Source organism: Scomber scombrus, chromosome 4, assembly GCF_963691925.1.
Source record: "Scomber scombrus chromosome 4, fScoSco1.1, whole genome shotgun sequence".
NCBI lineage: Eukaryota > Metazoa > Chordata > Actinopteri > Scombriformes > Scombridae > Scomber > Scomber scombrus.
The window spans coordinates 10794609-10815165 of NC_084973.1; the positions used below are offsets into that span (position 1 = coordinate 10794609).

The 20557-nt window shown below is 41.2% G+C and overlaps 1 protein-coding gene across 1 annotated transcript in view; it reads left to right on the forward strand.

The window, feature by feature from the left end:
• The window catches only part of LOC133978894 (tetratricopeptide repeat protein 28-like), a 118624-nt gene that overhangs the window by 34411 nt on the left and 63656 nt on the right, over positions 1–20557 (forward strand). The window contains exon 2 of the mRNA XM_062417244.1: positions 14012–14159. Coding sequence (XP_062273228.1) covers positions 14012–14159 — 148 coding nt within the window. The remainder of the gene's footprint in view (positions 1–14011; positions 14160–20557) is intronic.

Sequence of the window (20557 nt, forward strand, 5' to 3'; positions counted from 1 at the left end):
TACCGCCATTGGTATGCCTTTTGACACACAAAGATTGTAGACAGTGCTTTCTCATTTGTCAACATACGTTTCTGTAATTATGTATGATTTATGTGAGAGTAAGAACTGGAATTTATACACACACATAACAAAACAGTGACAAAACAATTTTTCATTAAAATATGTATTTCAAATTCAGAATTGCAGAAGGGGCAGCACCACAGTTGCCTTAATGGACCACACCCCACTGAGTCAGATATATATATATATATATATATATATATATATATATATTTGGATGTTTTCTGTTTCTACTCATGCATAAAGTATTGGTTTTTATTTCCACTGAGTAAAAAAAGCATCATAAAACCTCAGAGTAATGTTTGTTTACGCAGCTATTTGTCACAGTTACAGTGTTTAACCTGCTTTCTCAAGCTTACGTGTACATGGTTTTTTTTCATCTGCATGCCTTAAATTTCAAAATGCTGTACACTGTAATCATTAGAGAATATGAACTTTTTTTTTGTATGACGTCTTAAATGAAACCCTTTATTTCTGAGAGTGATCAGGACTGATCCGTCTGCATGGTTAGGCTTGTAAACAGCCTGCCGCTCCACCATGTCTGTGCTTACCATGTTTGTACAGTAAATGAGTGGTTCCCTGGCCTTCTCCTCAGGGTTGTTTAGCTTTCAGACCCCTGACAGAGGAAAGAAAAATTCCCTTGGGGGGAACATGAAGCACTACAGGTTGAATGAAATTCTCTCTGAACACTCTGAAGCTCTCTTCATCTCCACAGACTCTGGGGAAAACAGCAGCAGAAAAATGTTTAAAACAGGATGCTTAATCCAGCAGCACAGAAAAAGCATAGTAGCGCGTGAAGTTGTTTTTTTTTTTTTTTACCCAAGAGAGAAAACACTTTAAAAGAGGCCGAACATGATAGGCCAGCATAATGAGCAATCACTGACTGATATTAGGAAGTTTATTCATAGGGAACCAGTAGAAGATGGCTTAGTGTAGGATGTTATCTTAATGCCACAGCATGATAAATGATGCAGGGGAGATAGTGTTAGGAAATAATTAGGAAATATGTAGTAACACATTACCTAGCACAGAGAGCAGTAACATATTTTTTGCAGAAAATAGAGTATAAGCAAAAAATGAAACTGTGTGCTCTTGTTGTGTGATGACAAGAGTAATATGGTCTCCCAAACTGCAGGTATTGTAAACACAGTATTAAATGAAGCTGATGTGATAGCAGGGGACCTTCAGCTCATTTTTTATAATTACCACAGTAAGCATGATATAACATCCTCCAATATCTGTATTGTAGTGAAGTAATAGAACATCACTCACACACAGTGCCATCTAATGATAAGTTATGAGAGTAAGTCCTCCTTAAATGGTCCAGTGTGTGTGTGTGTGTGTGTGTGTGTGTGTGTGTGTGTGTGTGTGTGTGTGTGTGTGTGTGTGTGTGTGTGTGTGTGTGTGTGTGTGTGTGTGTGTGTGTGTGTGTGTGTGTGTGTGTGTGTGTGTGTGTGTGACTTATGGTAGGGTCTCAAACAGGGGCTAGTGGCTCAGTAAATGATGGTGGTGGGGTTGGCTACATCGACTTGGGTCATCACTCCCTGGGTAGCCTGATAGGTAATTCATACACCCCTGCTATATAAGGGGGGTCAGTGCCTTTTCGCCCATTTATCACATATGTCTCTTCCTAAAACCCCCCAACCCTATTGGTTTGCACTCAGGAAGACTATGGCATTAATACAGAGGGGCGAAGAGAACAGTGTTGGGAGATACAAAGCATCCAGTATTTCACTTTATCCCGAGAATCATTCCTCTTATTAGCCAAACTATGTCCTCTAGATGTTGAACCACAGAGCGGTGAGTGTAGAGCTGCAGGTCCGGACAATGTGCTAATTTGAATTTGCAGGTTTCCTGATGTTCATTTGCAAAGTGGTGTTGCGGAGCTCCACCTTGCTCGGGGTAATCATTAGCACAAGAGGAGGATTTAGTATTCTGGTCAGTTGAGGCACTGACATAGAGGGGTCCCTGGCTTCTGTTTCTATTAGTGTCCAGGCCTGCGGCTGCACGGCCAACACTTCAATAAGTGCTTTCTCAAAGCATGGCTACTTCTCTGCTGCAGCTGCTGCCCTTCTAACTCGCTAGCTTAGGGATAGAAATATGAAACGAGAGAACACCCGTAGTAGTCTCATGCCCCACCCCTCTGTCTTTTCTTCTTTACTCCACTCACGATTTCACATCCAATTTTCCCATCGTCCAGTGACGCCCATACCCCTAAGACCCCCAGCTACTGCGGGATCACTGGACTCCCTGTGTGTGTGTGTGTGTGTGTGTGTGTGTGTGTGTGTGTGTGTGTGTGTGTGTGTGTGTGTGTGTGTGTGTGTGTGTGTGTGTGTGTGTGTGTGTGTGTGTGTGTGTGTGTGTGTACTCTGTTATTGATCAGGGTTGAGTCTTTGTGGCTTTGGGCTCCTGCTGCTGTTATCACTGCAGTGTGGAAGGTAGGGAGGAGGGAGTGTGGTTCACAGGACTGAGACCTTCAGGGGTGTGTGTGTGTGTGTGAGATCTAATGGGACTTAGACTGTGCACAGCATGTTGTCAGTTTGAGCTTTTTCTCTTAGCTCTTATACTTGCAACAACAATTTATTCAAGTAAACTAACCGTAATTGCAATCTATTTGGTTGGACAGCTATATAACTTTCCAGCATGAGAAAGGTAACAAGAGAATACAGGAGGCATAAACAATGAGTGTACTCAGGATTTCTAAAATCGCCCTAATCACAAGTAGGAAAAGGGTGTCTAATGTGATAAAAACAAGACCACTTTTAAATTTGTTTTTCAATTAAAAACTGGTTGTATTAGCAATTGCATTTTGATTGCGGCAAAATTGGCTTAAAGCGTATTGCTAAAGCATTCCAGTTTTCTGTTCAGGGGGGAAAAAGTGATTTGGAGAGAGAGAAACTGGCCATGTGAGTGAATGTTATTTAACTCATTTTAAGGAGGAGCAGCAGTTGCCTGCAGCAGGAGGACGCAACTCCTATATTTCACTTAGAGCAAAGTGAAGGTGAAAGAAGGAGAATTCCTTCCTTTCACCCATTTCTACCTCCTTGATCCACAGTTTCCCTTTACTTTAGTTCTCTGCTCAGTGGGTGTGGATAGGACTCTTATGATGGATTGCACTACGGGTCCTCTTGAGTGCATGCATGTGAATGAGTGGGTGCAGTGTGCGCATGTTCCTCCCTTCCCTCCCTCTCTCCTCCATCTGCCTCTTTTTTCTCCTTTTCCCCAAAGTTCCCTTTGCCATCCGGCTCCATCATTTTCTCTCATTTCAGCTATTTCAGACATATGTGCAGAAATATATGCCGGGACACGCGTATGTACTTATATTCACATATGGTTACACACACGGACACACTGACACACTTAGTAGAATTGCGTAGCACCATTCCTTCGTGGCCACTGTGATTAATTACTTTTAACAAAGCAAACAGAGTCTTGCTTGTCCGGATCAATCTTTTTCCCCGTCTTGGTGTGAGCCGCTGTCACCAGTAATTGCCAAACTCTGTGTAGTATGAAATGAGGGCCACTTTCACCTCTCTCTGGTCCTAAACTAACCATAGCCTCAATTTTCTCCGCTTGTGCTCTTGCTCTCTTGACTCCTATGTCCCTCTTCCCATGTCTCTCCACCCTTTTTCCTTGTAAAGCGACATCATCTGTAGGAGATGCAGTGTGCTTTTGAACATAGCTGCGATGTGTTATCATGTCATATTTGGGTGATCATATTCTCAATACCTAAGCTTTGACTCCTAAGTGTGCTGCAGTGTCTCAACAGATGAAAATGTTTTGTCTCCCAAAATTGACCAAGGTATTTGTCACATGCATAAGGGAAGGCTGCTGGTTAAATGGCCGACTGTAACACATTCTCTGCCAGTTTTTTTTCTTCTTTTTAACAAAACAAGACACTAATCTCTTTGTTTCCTATAAATAACTTTATAGGCTATAACACGAAAATAACTGTAACTTACATCTTGCCACGAGATGGTCATGAGTTTACAAAGATTAAAACCTTGTAACATTAAATCACAATTGCTCCTCGTTAATAACAAAAACCGAGAAAGAGCCTTTAAAGAAATGATCCTTTAAGAAGATTGCCTGGTACTTAACACTTTGCAGTCTTTCTTCTTAGTTAGAGTTTCCTTTTTGGAGTTCTAAGCTTTCAGGGAAGCCGTAGCTGATGTTTGGCCGTCTTAATATAATCTTTAATATCGGCATTTCCAGTGTGCTTGGCCGAAAATGTAATCTTGCAGTGTGTGCAGAATGCAGCAATTTCAATCCTGGTTACTTTACAAAGGAAGGAGTAAGGCTTCTCTGTTTCAGCATGATAGTTAACTGTTGAATAACACACATACAAAAAAATCTGTGTTGAATTCAGACACGTGGTGCATTGTTTATGTTTTTGTATTGGATTAGGGACAGAACTCGATAAACGTCTATCTAAACTATAATATTCTAAATATTATTTTAATTGTGGTGAAAACTGAAACAATTTGGTCGTGAAAGTTGAAAACTGGGACATTTTAGTGTTTTACAGATATGTGTCAGGACTTGGTACACTCCGCTTCGGGACGATCCTGAACAAACCCGGGACGTCTGGTCACCGTATGTCATCCTCTTTAACGTATTTTTTTAGAGGAACACATAAAACACAAGCCCCATGCCTCTTGCCATCCATGCATACAAATTAGCATCGCTCTGCCAGGCTGATCAAACACCATTAATCTATTTGTACTATATATTTGTTTCTAAATGAGAAAATTAATACATTCTGCTGCCACGGCCAGCTGGGTGCGGCAAGCCCCATTGATTGTTGGCATCCAAGGTCTGACTCATAGCTCTAAGCAACTGTTTTTATTTGGTTTGTTGTGTGTGTGCGTGCATGTTTTTCTGGCGGTGTATTACTTTTATGTTTAGACCAATTGCCAGAGGAGTTTCAATTAACATGCTTATTTATTTATTTAAAGCGTCCACAGGTGGTAAGGAAACCTGTTCATTTCATCTTATTACTGGACAGTCCATGGAATCACGCAGCATGCATAGAGATAGTTATCAAAGCCAGCGTAATACAGCTAACGTGATTAGCAGGCAGACACAATTAATGATGCATGGTGATGGCTAAAGAACGCTGAGGGAACTTGCTGTTTAATGAGCTAACAGAGACTGTGCAGATGTGTTACAGGACCACTCAGTGTTATCAGAGGCAGACACCTCCTTTCACTAGAACTCTGCCAATTAGCTCTTTTATGGGAGTTGACTATAGAATTTCAGGCAAAAATAGTGAGTAATTGTTGCTAAAATGTGCATTACTAGCATTGTGGTTGTTAAAATATGCAGTGCTGTGCATGTTTTTTCCCCTCTGTGGGTGTGACATATCTCCCTTGAAAATGTTGGTACTGTTCAGCTCAACTACATCTGGGATTGACTGATAATTCTCAATAGGAAAGCAGCTCTGAGAACTAGTCTCCTTATTAATAATGAAAAATCCACACCGGTCCATCCATAATCTTACCTTTTTTCAGCTTCTGATATTTTCCTTGGCCCGGCAATGTGCCAGAGCATGTCATATATATGATAAGTAGAGGAGCCTACCCGCATGGGACTCATCACACACTTAAATTGGTGCAGCATGAAGTTCATATTGCAGCGTGGCCGAGGGGGAATTAGCGACTCTATATATAAACCCCCATCGCATGTGTTGTGAATTAAAGTGCATTTATCTGGTAATCGCTTGGGAGATCTCCGCGTGCACAAGCATGGTGAAGCAGTGGCGCTGCAGCCACAGCGGCCCAGTATACTGATGCTGCTGGTGCGCTGGAAGATGGGAAGGAGAAACAGGTCATATACAATAAAGAGCTCTGATAGCCTGGATGGTAGTAGACATGTACAGTACACGAGGAAGGAATAACAAGCGGCATCTCTGTGACTCCGTCATGTGCTAACCTTTGTCTATCTCTCTCTCTCTCTCTCTCTCTCTCTCTCTCTCTCTCTCTCTCTCTCTCTCTCTCTCTCTCTCACACTTTTCCCCTTTTTTTCCACCTCCTCCTTATTTTAAGTATACATCTAACCCTTTGGGCTCCATCACCATTGTCTTTCCTCACCCTGCCCTCTGCTCTCTCCGGTCCTCTCAGCCTCTCAGCGCCTTATCTGTGATTCAGCTTGCCTTTACTCAATCATGTATGACTCCTTACTAGCAGAATCAAAAGCAGTGGGGCTCATGCCATGCTTTTCATTAGAGCTCTCCATAAAGGCTGACTGTGAATCTTTTGAAGTATTGCAGGGCAGCTCTGGAGAAGCCACACTGTCAGGCAGCCTGTGCTGCTGACTCTTGTTTGATGAAGCAACTTCCCACCAAGGCAAGAGCAACCTAATGAACCCAACGCAAGTGCTGACACTGACAAGGAGCTGTGTCTACTGTGTGAGGGGGGTAATGACTTGGTGGACTTAACTCAGCAAGCAATGATAACCAACCCCAAAAAACATCTCAGACTTACAAATGCTTCTTCCACTTGGCAGCTGATTTTTCACACCTCAGAAAACTGAACCGCTTTCATTTTGCAATGGCTAAATGGTTTGTGAATAGGATGTTGCATTTTGCAGTACATCAGCCTTTGTCTCCCACTGGAGATCCAATACATCAGTCAAGATGGCAGCAGTGTGTGAGATGTGAAGCTTGGAGTGTCATGCTTTGAATAGGCGTTGAGAGAAGGTCAGTTGGACATGACTGCCCATCCTAATAGGTAATGGAGATGCCTGGTTTCCCATGTTGAGAACATGTGTCTCTCAGCCAGTGTTTACTAAGTGGAGGGTATTTTTCAGCCATGCTTGAGTTCACTGTCAAAGCCAATTAAGGGAGTACAAATGAAGATAGAGGATGTGAAGCCTCGGGCCAGGAGAGTACAGCACCCGGGCCAAGTAGCCTCTTCTGTCGCCATTGTGGGGTTAAACACATCAGGGGAACATATGGTCGGGGCTGTTTATTTAATTTACACTGGCTATAAATAATCGGAATCTAAACTTTGTATTTTAGAAAGTGAATTTTTGACCTTCTAAAAGCTTATTTGTCACACTTTTAAATTTAATCATTTAATAGATGGTTTAATAGTTGTTGTGACAATAAGATGTGAAAGTTCTGTTGTGATGATAAGATGTGAAAGATTCAGTTGAAGAATACATTCTGTAAAATCTAAGTCTTGTAGGTACCTTCTAAAAAAGCCTTGCATGATCACCTCTTGTCAAGTTGGGGTTGAAAGCACTTCTGCAGCCTAGAGTTTGCTCCCTTTTTCAGGGTCACCATCTGGCCTTGATTGATTAAAGCTCCTTTAAGTAATTAATGCCTACTTTAATTGAGAGTCAGCCCCTGTGGCTGTGGGATTCGTGTGCAATGCTCAGGCAGAGTAGAGCCAAGGATCTAGTTGAGAGGGGCATGGAAATCTGTTTAGCACCCTGACCCTCTCAGCCTCACATCTCAAGACTCTTAAGATGCTAATAAGAATGCAAGTATGCTAGCTGCATCCATGTGACAAATCGGGCTATAAATCATAGCAGTAGAGTGTGACATGGTTTTTCTAACATTAGAATTCACATGCTTGGAATGAGCCAGAGGCATATTGCCATTTTATCTGCTGGTTTATCTCTTTTCCATTGGTCTATTTCCTTTGTGAAACCATCAGTTATGGTGGACATGCACGTAGCGGAAAGAAAATTGAATTCCTTCTGCCAAACAGTGTATTGTGACAGCATGCCACTGCACGACCCCACAGCTTGCCACTATTGTGCTGTTTCATCCTTTTCGTGATAAATGAGCAATACCAGTTTTTCTGTTTCACTTTGACTGTCACAATGGATGTGCACCAAATGACACTTGAACCATCACAAGCCTTGACCTTCTTTGTCTTTTGATTATTGTTTTGAGAAAACGTGAAACCATCCCCCAGCCAGATAATGCTAGACACAGTGAATGCAGAGTGCTCAGCATTGATTGCACATACCTGACTATGACCTTTTCCAATTTGAAGTCCTGCGCTGGCTGCCAGTTTGATGTGAGCCAGCTAATCGATGCCTTGTAGCCGTGAGAGAGTACTACAATGTGTCTCACACTGAAGCCCCTACCAGCCAACTTGGCTTTTACGTGGGTCTTATTGTTGCCACTCACTGAATAATGAAACATTTACCCTTTAATTGCTGGCTCTACAAAGAATGATCAGTTTAGTTTGCTCTCATTAAAGCCATCTAATCTAATGGGCTAATTAAGGGCTTTGGATGGAACAGCAATCACCAGAGTCTACGCCCTTAGGGAGGAATACATCAATGGATCATAAATATTTTACTGCGTCTACCTACGTGCAGATTGTAAGGTGCCTCAATTTGACTTGCATAAGTGCTTAACATGCACATTTGAAGTGGCTTATGTTGTTAACATAAAATCACTGTACCGGACTGGAGATGTTCTACAAGTGCCTCCCAAGCCAGCCTATACAGCAAAATAAAATCCTGAAAAAGCAACATTTTACATTGATTAGCTTGAGTAATACAGCAATCTTTCACTCAGGGTGAAGAAAAGTGAGTTGTACACTGGGTTTTTTTTCTCTCACTGACACAACACACACACTGAGACATATACACACATTTGATCGATGTAGGTCAAGGCTGGTTGAGGTTTTGGTATTATTAGATTGGGGAGATGGTAATAGACAGACAGCTGTGTCATGATTGTATCCTTTGTGACCCCGGGGCCAGAGGTGTATGTTTGGCCTGAGGCAAAGGGTGTAATTCCCCTACCACCACCCCTGCGAGGACCGACCTCAGACCGACCTCAGACCTCTTCAGTCCTGGGGGAGAGAGATGAGTACCTGAAGGAAGACACAGGGAGATGGAGAGAAAGTCATGGATTTGGCTTCAGAAATAGATTTAATTAAGTGCAGTCTCCATTGTGCTGTTCTGTTGCTTTCAGCTTGTCAAGTTGAAGGGCAGAAGGCCCAAAGCAGCAATCATTCGATTTCTTTTATTTTTTTTATTTTTTAGCTGTTCTCCCAACTAATTTGTCATGGCCGACAGTTATCCCTGGATATTAAATTAAGCAGTTGACATTTTGTGTACCCTGCGAATCGACTGTGTCACCTTGAAAGTGTAGTGGCAGAGATGTGCGAAGGATGGCGGAGGCGCATGTCTGAAACCCTGGTCGACACATGACATTTTTGGGTCACATTGGAAACCAGGCAACGGCACCTATAGTGAAAGAGCCTAGAAACTGAGGGAAGAAAGGCAGCAATCCCTTTGTTCCTGTTACACCATTAGTGTTAATCTGATCCCAGCGTCCTGGCCTGTGTGGAAAGCTGATTTCAAGTAATACATGTTTGTTGGAGACAGATGGGTGGTTTTCTTGAGGAGTTATTGATGTATTTTTCTTCAGTTTGTATTAGTGTGTATGTATGCAGTGTATTTGCAGCCTGCTGTCCCTATTTGATGGTCTGATTTGGGTTCCATTATGGTACCAGCAGGCGTTCTGTTCAGAGTCGTCGCATTGGCACCAACTGCCCTGTGGGTGATCAGAAAACCATCTGCAGCAGGCGTGTCCTAAACATACTACAGCAGTGAAGGGTGTGGCACGGTCTAAACGGAGCTTACGCAGCTTCTATTGATTTCCACATTTGAGAGCATCTCTATTATTGCTGATCACCGATCAGCGCACAGCAAGCCCCACAAGGCTTTAGGCTACTGGAACACAGCTGGAGCAGTCGGTTCAATGACAGGCTGCCTATTGTGGGTGAGGAGTTATGCTGCTTGTTTAGAGAGGCATCATTGTGGTTGAGATTTTACAACTCAGAATGTGTGGCAGAAAACAGCTTCCAGTGTCGGGCGGGTTTCCAGCTCCAGTGCCCTTGATCCAAAGCTTGTACAGATTACCTTGGCAATTAGATTTCTTGCTGAAAATGATAGATTCGGGATAAGGTAAACACGTCGATTTGGCATCCAGTAAGCATTTTGTCTTGGAAACACTACATACTATACCAGTCAAACGTTGGGATACACCTTCCCATTCACTTGAGGAAGAAAATGTGTCCAAACATTTGACTGGTTCTGAACATCTCATTCTACAATGAGAAACTCAAACTAACTAACCTTAGTTAATAACTAAGGTACATGTTGGCTCGTCAAAATATTGATGACTTATTGATGGCTGTTGAAGATGGTATGTTTTTGTCTGCACCCATTCTGTTTTATTTGCGTGATGTTTAACTTTGTACAAATATTTGTATCAAGCAGGTTGCTGAGTGTATACATACAGTAGGTCTACCTTACAATATGCCAAATCATGCACACGTTGTTGGTGCAACAGTACTGGTAGTTGAAAAACTATATTTAATAGGATTCTTTGGTTAAGCGCGTAAAGCCCAGATTGTGAAAAAGGATAGACAAGTGCAAACACAGACAAGCTCATCCAGGCCCCTGGGGTTACAGTGTACTGAAGAGGAGCCTGAGAAAGGGACAAGGACATATGCTGAGGCATTAATCTGCTAATAGAAAAGAAGCATCTAACAGCTGGTCTTAGGCCAAACTCCCAATCTTAATCTTGTCAATTTTCGGTTCAGCTGCCCTGACTTTGGGCTTTATTGTGAACAACAGAGCTGTCACTGAAAGAAAATTGTCCATGTTTCATTGTAAGTGTCTTGTTAGCGAGAAAGCGAACGTATGTCACTGTGGTGTGCATGAGCTCGTTGGTGCATATGTGTGCAGAGAATGTTGGTTCCCTACAGTGTTTAGCACAGTGTACCAGAATGAATAACTTTTTTTTGCATCATTTCCCTCTTCCTCCTAAGCATAAAAAACATGAATATTTAAAACTACATCAAACAAGCATTCATGAAATATTAAAATGTTCGAGAAACAAGAAAAGCTTTTATCCTCTCTTTTATTCGGAGGTCTTCTCGAGCCTCTCTTTTTTTCCCCCTCTCTCTCTCTCTTGCTCATACGCACATGCGCATTAGAGCTCTCAGAATTTACCCACGGGTAAAAACGACAAACCTTCCCACTCGATCCACTCTTCTGAAGCATCAGCACATTGCTGCATTAAATAGAGGGAGGCAAGATGCAGGAAGGTTCAATAATTCACCCCGGATTGAATTTCAGGCGAAACACATTATTAGAAATCTTGGTTTGTGGATGTCATGTTGTACAAGATGCCTAACAAATGCATCTCATTTCAAGAGGACCTGTGTTCTTTGAAAACTTTGCCTTCAGAGGATTCATTCTCTAATATGCATCCTGTTTGGAGAGATGTTTTTGGCTGAAGGATTAAGCACTGAATTGTGCCTTTCAGTGGACGTAATGGTGTATGTTGACATGCCAGTGTAAATCTGTGGAGCCCTCCCTTTCCCTCCACGCTCTCTCTCCTTCTCCATCTCCATCTCTCAATTTTTCACTCTGTCTGGCTAAGAGCTAAAGGCTGTGCTAATCACTGTAGCAGCAGCTTTAAGCAGATGCTGCTGTGTTTTTAGAAAAGATCCTGTTAAGCGTGAATTTAAAAAATGTTGTGTAGGGGTAAAATCTTGCCCTCCCCTCTACCAGAATGCTTCATTAAAATAGCATAGCCAACCTGTTGGTGTTATTTCTGTAGCGTGGTCGTCTTGTGCTCCTCTGCACTCTCACTTAAATGTACCAGTTTCAGCCCCTCATCAGTATCACTGACTGTCAGTATTGTCTTGAATTAGTATTCAGCTACTGTAATGTAAATTCAAGTGAAGTCTGTTTTATGAGCAGCATCGGTTGAATTAACTTGTTGGATTATGCAAAGGCTGAGGTTATATTGTGTGTATGTCTTGCCACATGATATTTTTTGAAGGCGGAAGGAGATTAATGGAAGAAAAAAATCCTGTAAGGCTGTACGGCACATTGATTCTGTCATTTTTGCCGTGGCGCTTTCGTTTATGCATTTATTCCCGTGCTTGTCTTTGCTGTATTTTAATGTAGTCTCTGAAGAGTCTTGTCTTTCAACTGCATGCAGGACAGGATCGGGTAAAATAAAAGGATTAAAGGAGATGCCAATTTTTGTTTGAAGCAACCCTTTTTTAATTCATCTTCTGTCTCGTCCTCTTTCTGTGGTCATCTCAGTCAGGGCACGCTTCTAGAAAGAATAAAAGAAAGATCTCAGAGAGAGCAGATATATTGTAGGCTAAATCTAATCAAAGGGAGAAGTGCTTTTAAATGTCTTTTGTTCCCCTGGGCGAAACGTTTGTGGGCCTCTCTGCTCTCTCCAGTGCGTTCTGCCCAAACTCCACCACTAGATGCAATTAATATTGAGCGGATACCCTGGCCTGCACTCCCCTCATATAATAACAGTGTTAGAACAAAGGTTAATGCTTCGAATCTAATCTCTGTCCTCGTCATTTTCGCTGGAGTTGTGATGCAAGCAGAGGGAGGTAGTAATGTTGAGGGGTGCAGCAGGTCTGGAAAGAGATTGGTTGTCAGTGGGGGGCTCGGACAGAAGCAAAATTAATTACTGGTCTCTATAAATTCGATGTCATGTCTCATTTTCTCTAATCCTCCCCGCCTTTCTCACTTCCTAGCAGTGCTAACAGAGAAGCTTGGGAAGACTAATGAAAAGGCCTCTTAGATGCTAATGGCAAATTAGCCCTCGTGTCACTTTTGGAAGCTGTGAGTGGAGTGACTGCCTACTCAGTGAGGAGGTGGCCAGACGGCAGCCTAGACTGATGCTGCCCCACACACAAGCACAAACGCATAAAAACACCAGTGAAACAAAGGATAGGCCTCTTAACATGAAAGACAGTTTAAATTTCAGACCAAGTCTGTTGTTCCTTTGCCTTACACAGTGCTTATATCTCATTTTCCTCCATGCTTTCCTGCTGTAATTGTGTGTTTCTGACACACAAGCCCAGATATGACTATTCTGAGAGACAGTTTGCTGGCTCTTGGGGGGATTTAGTGGTTTGGCGAGTAAATAATGAGCTGGATCTTGTTCCATATCTCTTTGCTGCTGTTGTTAGACTGGACCAGAGTCAGGTTTAACAACTCACTAGGATTAATGTCTGATCAGGCACAAGACACAAACATACTGAGTCACAAACTTGCCTGAATAAAACATTTTTTTCTCTGGTGATTCCAAACAGACTAAAACAGACAAAAAAACAACACTTATTGATAGAGCTTTGGATCCTAGAGACAGCGTCTGTTTTAGTTCTGCAAAAATGTTCCAAAACATTTGAGACTTTCATAGAAAGATACAGTATGTCAGCAGTCACACGCAGTTTGTGTTTCACTGGGGCTGAATTATTATTCTCTCAACAAAGTGACTTTCTCAGTTCTGTGAAAAAAAATGACTGGATGACAAATGGAGTTAATTTTTGTCTGCTTGAAGAGCCATTCACATATCCAGGACAGGACACAAGGGCACATTTGATGTAAAATTACAGCAAAAACTAATTCCAGCCAGTTGTGTTATTGTTTACAACTGCTCTCTGAAAAAGGGAATGCACAATCTTACATATTGATGGGTGTGTTTTTTTTATTGAGCTACAAACTGACTCCACTAGCTCCCTAATCCTTTTTCTCATTCTCCTTTTTCTCTGTCTTTACTTTTTTCTCCAACACAGCCAAATAAATCCCAGTGCTCTACTTGTGTGCAGTTTACTCCCACAGCAAACAGAAGAAAAAAATATTGAAAATAAAAACAATAGTTGCTCCTGAGAAGGCAGGCAGCCAGACTGTAACATGTGCATTTATGTAAAACTTATAATCCAATTAACAAGTACAAAAAACCCAGTGATCACTCTATTATGGGAATACAAAAGAGAGAGGTGCCATGTTCTGAAAACTGCTCATGTGGAAAAAATGCAAATGGCGTGAAATGAGTGTGTCTGGTAATGTGTTTGTAGAGAGCTCCATGCCATGGCACTAGACTGGAGGACTGATGACTCTGTCTTTTACCTCTCCCCCTCTACAGGCATACTTCCGACAGGGTGTTGCCCTTCAGTACCTTGGTCGCCATGCCGACGCACTGGCCGCCTTCGCCTCCGGGCTGGCCCAAGACCCCAAAAGTCTACAGCTACTGGTGGGCATGGTAGAAGCTGCCATGAAGTCACCTTTACGAGGTAAAAATTTTTGTGTCTGGTTATGTAGTTCTTTGTGTCTTCACAAAGTTTTAAGGGATGCAGCGATGTACTGATCTCACTTTTCCCTGCACTTTAAAATGTCAGAGTTTTGTAACTGTAAAGGCTCAGCTTCAGAGTGTTTCTGTTCTCAGAAGACAGATCACCAGTTTATAAAACTTGATGAAGAAAAGTTGTTTCTAAAAGATCCAACACGTCAAACTTAATACAAGATCTTTGAATCACCATCCACCCATACATGCTCAAGTGAAGGTTATACAGTAAGTAATAACTAAGTTAGAAAAACTCATTATTTTAGTGGCAAGATGCCTAATGAAACACTGAATTGGTATGTAAGTAAATATAAAAGTGTCACTTAAAATCAACTAAGAAGTTAAGAGTCGGGCTTTCAGTGCAACATAAACCAAGAAAAGGAGCATTGCGCCATTTATAAATGAACACTCGCCAGAACAGCATGTAATTCCCTCAAGAGCTTCAGTGCGACCACTTACATCCTGTTGCTTCCTCCCATCTGTGTTGAGTAAACACTGGTATGGTATATGTAAAAGACTAACTTAACATTGGGATTTTGTAGACTTCCAACACTTTCCCCTGGGAGCTAATTAATTGCATTTCAGTGATAGTAACACCTGCTTAAGAGATGCTATCAATTTCTTTCTTTTATTTTTACGAATACTGAAAAAAGAAAAAACAATCGTCGACAAGATTTTTCTCATGACGGGTGTAAAATTTGATTAATCATTCAAATATATATGAAAAATGAATTAAAAATTTGGCATGGATGACAGTTGATGATGAAAACCATCACTTTATTACCTACATTAATAATATTTTCCCCTAGGGAATCAATAAAGTTCATCTTATTCTTATTTTAATAATAATAATAATAATAATTAAAATGACTATATTTAAATATTTGATTTCAACTGAAGTCATTACTGCAGTGTCCATTTCAAGTTCAGCTTGACATGTATTATTTATTTTCATTTTCTTATTCACACCTTTGTTACTGCTTCAGGTTGACTGACTGTTGCGGAAACCTTGTTGAGATGTGTGTCTTATGCTTTCATCTTCAAAACATAACATGCTCATGCGATTTTATCCATCCGCAGCATTATGAAATTAATTCATGCATAATAATCATGAAGCTGTGATTTTTCTCTCAGGTTATAACCGTTCCATCAAAATCTATAATCGTTGCATCACTAGTCAGGGTGCTTCACCATCTCCACATGTTCTGTCCTACAGCTGCCTAAAAGCTCTCTGAGATAATCCTCACACTCCGTCAGTCAATAAGCGTGTTGGGGTGACTTTACCTGTCAGTTTTTTCCCCTTCTTTAGGCAAGCCATCTCTCTATCTGTCCCTCTCTCTGTCTTTGTGACTGACTGTTGGTGTCAAGTGCTTACCTCCGGACTCTGTGGTCTGATGCCTGCAGCTTCAGCATATCTTATTGTCAGTCAGGCTGATCACACACACAGATAGCCTGTTATCTTAATGAGCATCCAACACTAATGCCATTGTCTGTGTCTGCCCCTGAGTAAGCCTTTTTCCTAAAGCTGAGTGGATTTATAAGCAGTGTATTCAAACCAAGATTGGTACTAAAATGTGTGTTTTCTGTTATACATTATTATCTGTTGTATCAGCCGAATGTAGTGACCTTATTGTCCATGAGTAATCAGCGTAGGCCAGCCTAATGAACCCCAAAACAACCCTGGCAGCAATTTTACTTCAAATGACCACCGCAGAGGATTTAATATGCCTTAGATCTGTATGGCACTGGCTGCCAACATGGACTGAGTCATCCTGCAGTCTTGCTTTGTCATCACCTCTTTTCCAAACTGCTCTGAAAACACCGCCTGTGAATAAATGTGGCCTTGTTTAACAATCCAAAATTTACTGAACTGTACAATGAGATCAGCGACTCTGAATGGCTTTGCTCAGTGAGAAATCAGGTTTTCTTTGATTGAATACATTGCTCCTCTGAATATTCGTGTGCAAATGCAGAAAAAAAATCTTGCAAAGAGAATAAAGAATGGAGAGCCCATCTGAGCGAAATTGAGTATATAAGCTTGTCACTGGAACCAAAACAAGAAAATGGTTTGGGTGCAAGCCCAGACTCAAGCACCATGGACCAGAATTGGTCCTCTCAGTAGGGGAAGACCAAGATTTAGCCCAAGCCATTTAAGCTCTTAATTGTTTACCCTATTTCCCACAGTGCCAGGCAACCAGCAGAGGACCTAATCCAAGGTGTGTTGAGGAGAGGTAGCTAGGTCAAAGGATTAAGAGCAATGATCCTCTCAGAGGGGCTCCTGGCACAGGGGGACGATAATCAATGTTACGCCAGCAAACAGGGAGGATAATCAGTGTAACTCAGCCAAAGTCCCCTGATAAGTGAAAGGTAGGCGAGCGTTGCTTTCTCCTTGAAGTTGGAGGAGCACATTCCTGCCAGCCTTGTTTATTATTAGCCTCATAGCAGACCAGTCCCAGGGTTTAGCTGGCAGATTACCTCACCCACCCATTTAATTTGAGTTAAGAACACCAAGGCTTTCACCACATTTACTCCAAAACATTTACACCAACACCTGGAACAAGTGGTTTCACTTTAAACCATAAATGTTCCTTGTGAAGTGTGCACACATTAGGCCATTATACTGAAATGGGTTTCCACCTCCTTGTTGTGGTTTGTAAAAACATTGTAATGAAACAAAAAAAATGTAATCCATTTGTTATTATGCTTAAATCTCTTATAACGTTTCTGTAAACACAACATTGTTCCCCTCTGTGTATGAACTCAATGTGGCTGCCATATTGCCAAGAAAGAACTGATTTGATCTAGCTGTGATTGCAGTGTTCGATTTATCTTAGTCATTTATCTTACCATAGACATCTTGACACACTGTGATGTTTTCAGTCCTCCCAAACTACCTTTATGTTTGGTTTTTTTTGCCACAGAGCAAGGAAATCCAGCATGAAACTGAGATAAAAGTAGCAAGGCATGTGTCTTCAAGGACACAGTGCGTAATGAATTCATCAAAGCTTGCTTTGTTTCTGCTGCACATTAAATATCCTATGTATAATTCCCCAGTTCTTAATGTGTCAAATAGAATTCAACCTACTCTCTTTGACACACACATATCAGACTATGGTCATTTTAGAGGAAATTACATACACTTACTTATGAATTTCCTGGAGACTTACCCTAACCCTATACCATCACCACTACTTACCTAACCCTAACCCTTACCATAACCTTAACCACTGACCCAAATATCAGCCTTTTTCTTGCAATTGGGGACATGGCTTTTGTCCCCAGTTGGACAAGCCGTCCCCAATGAAGTGGTCCTAAGTCTATGACAGACCACACATCACACGCACTGCCACAACAACGGGCTCACACACAGGTGGAAACTAGAGCAGTCTCACCCCCCTCTGTTTACTTTATCCATATCCTTAAGTTTGCTACTTTTGATCATCCTGGCAGAAATTTCAAATCCAAAAGCAGCACTGTATGCATGTAATCACATGGGTAATATCCCTACTATTCATCCTCTTCCAGTTCTGCCTCTCATTCAGCTGGTTGGGGCCAGAGGGAGTGCAAAGGATCCATTAGCCATTAATTATTGGATTGTTTTCCACAAATGCTAACTAAAAAGGGCTTTTCAAAATCCCTCCAGATAAACCATTGAAGGAATGGTTTCACACCATGGCAGCTATTGACCTCGACTGGATCATTTGCCATTTAAAAGATTGTCCTTCAACTGGAGGATCTAGGCCCTTAGTTCATTAGCATCTGTCCTGCTGAGGTGCCTTTGAGCAACTATCCTTTGATTCTTGAACACTACGAGCAACTGAGGGGCTGCTGTGTAATATGCTTTGAGATTTGATCTATATAATAGAGAATGTTTTAATAGAGCTCACTTAAGTATCAGATTATTACTAAAAGGATCAGGACTAGGTATTGAACTAACCGAATTACTTCAATACTACAGAGTATCAAAAAAATTCTTGTCATTCAGTACCAAATTTTGTCTGGAATATCTGGCTGTAGCTTCCAAAGCAATGGAAGAGGCAGCGACAGCATTTACCAAAACATGTAACCTGCAAATAAGACAAGGCAAAGTTGTATTAAATTATTAAAGATGACGATACTACCTATTGTTTGACATGAAAACAGCGGTGGTTCAGCAGCTGGCAAACTGCTGACAACAGCGTCGTTATCTAACGTTAGCTGTGGACTAATATGTTGTTATGTTCAGCTTTATGGTCACATAGAGACTGCTTCACTATGTTAGGCAGTATCATCATCTTTGATATTGTATTACAAATTCACCTTGTCTTCAGGTTACGGGTCTTGGTCTTACATCCTGTTACTGATGAAGCTTCTGTAGATGCTGTTGCTGCCTCAACTTGCTACGTTTTGAGCCGTTAACTCAGCTAGTATTAACAGACAATATACTACACAAAACAACTGTCATAAAGCAAAATGATAAAACTATACTAATCTTAACTAGCTGTACAGAGACACTAAACACACTTTCTCTTTAAAACTAACCAACGTTAAAACCCAGCACATGCTGGGTGCCACTTCCAAAATTCATTAGCTGACATTAATGGGTTGAATTGTTTAAAGCTAAAGATTTGTACTGATGTTATTTTGTTTTTGTTCAAATGGATTTTGTAAATTTGGTATTGAAAAAGTATTGTTCAGGAGCCAATATTGAAGTCAAGGTGTTGGTACTGGTATACAATACCCAGCCCCTTAAAAGAGCAAAACCAACAAAACATTGATCCTACTAACAAATATCTGTGTAACCAAAGTCTGATACAGTTGTAGACACATTGTTGATCAATAACTTTTAAACACATCAGTTAGCCACATCATTGCAGTGGGTGACACTTTCCCTCATTACAATGAACATGGACACTATACTTTAATCACTATCATGCTGCTGTAAGTACTCATTAGTGCACCAAATCAATGGCTGAAAAAACGAGTCTCATTACACTACAGTGCCAAGCTGTTTAAAGAAATATTTTGCTTTAAAAAAAATTGTGATCCCTTTTTAAACATTTATGTCTTCAGTAGAAATGAGCTTGGAGCAATACAATACAAATAGAGAAAATCACCAACTTTTTAAAGGTTGTGCAGAATATTTTTATCGTTCCTCACCATAAACACACATTAACACATGGAATCCGGCTGATGACAGAATTTTATAATAATTGTAATATGATACAATGACATTTAATGGTAATAGGAGCTTAATATATTGAACCCAAATTTACTGAAAAACCACTATGCGTGGGTTCAAAAGTGTACTTTTTACCACTCCAACTGATAATACATCCTAGGAATGTTATGTTTTTACCTACTTTACAGAAAAGACAGAATGACTCTTTGGTTCATGGGAGATATGCATTTCCACACTCAAGTATGCTTCCATTACAGTAAGGTGTGGCCTTGGCTGCAAAAGCAACATTTAAAAGGCCTCTCACACAAGACAAGTCTCCGTTATCTGTGCATGTCAATGAAGTAGAGGTTGTAATTCTTGCTTCATATCTTGATACAAGGCCCAGTAACCACTGGAGCTTCATTTTGTTTGTGTGTGTGTGTGTGTGTGTGTGTCTGTGTGTGTATGTGTGTAACAACGTTCTCAGATGTTGTCATAACTATTTGCTTGTGAATGCAGCAGCCATGACACCTTTTAAAAAAAGGATTCTCTCAGTGTTTGATTTATGACTCAGCTCTCAGTGTCACTCTGAAGGCAATTACAAGCTATGAATGGATATTATATGCACGCACTGTCTCTGTAAGCACGACATTCTGCCAAGTGCTGCAACAGAAGCGATGCTCATGAAAGAGCATCATCAGTTATGCTTTTGAGTGCTTGTGTGGGGATGCATCTCATATTGTGTGGTGTGTGTGTGTGCCGAGGTGAATCAGCATCTGTGTGGGTTTCCAGGAACTATTGAGTGTGTTCAGAGTGTGTTCAGATATTGTGACTATGTGCTTGTGCCTGAGTATTTGTCTAAACAAATGAAAGTTACACTTTATGAAAGCTTGGTGATGAAATGCAGACTAAATACTCAGCCATACAGAGCTAGTTTATACATGACCAGTAACACCATACAGTCTTCTGTAAAGTGCTTTGACCTAATTAGTAGCAACTCGGCTCAAAATATGTGCAGAATATGTACAGGGCCATGACGATTATCATTCCCCAGACAGACTGCTATACATTAATACAAATATACACTTAAATTCGCAAATACACCAATAAACACAAAGACACACTTGGGCGTGCCTCCCTTGCCCCCCCTCATCCTGCTGTTCGATGCTGGTGTCTGCCAGAGGGCTTTGTAATCTGGAGAGGCTGTG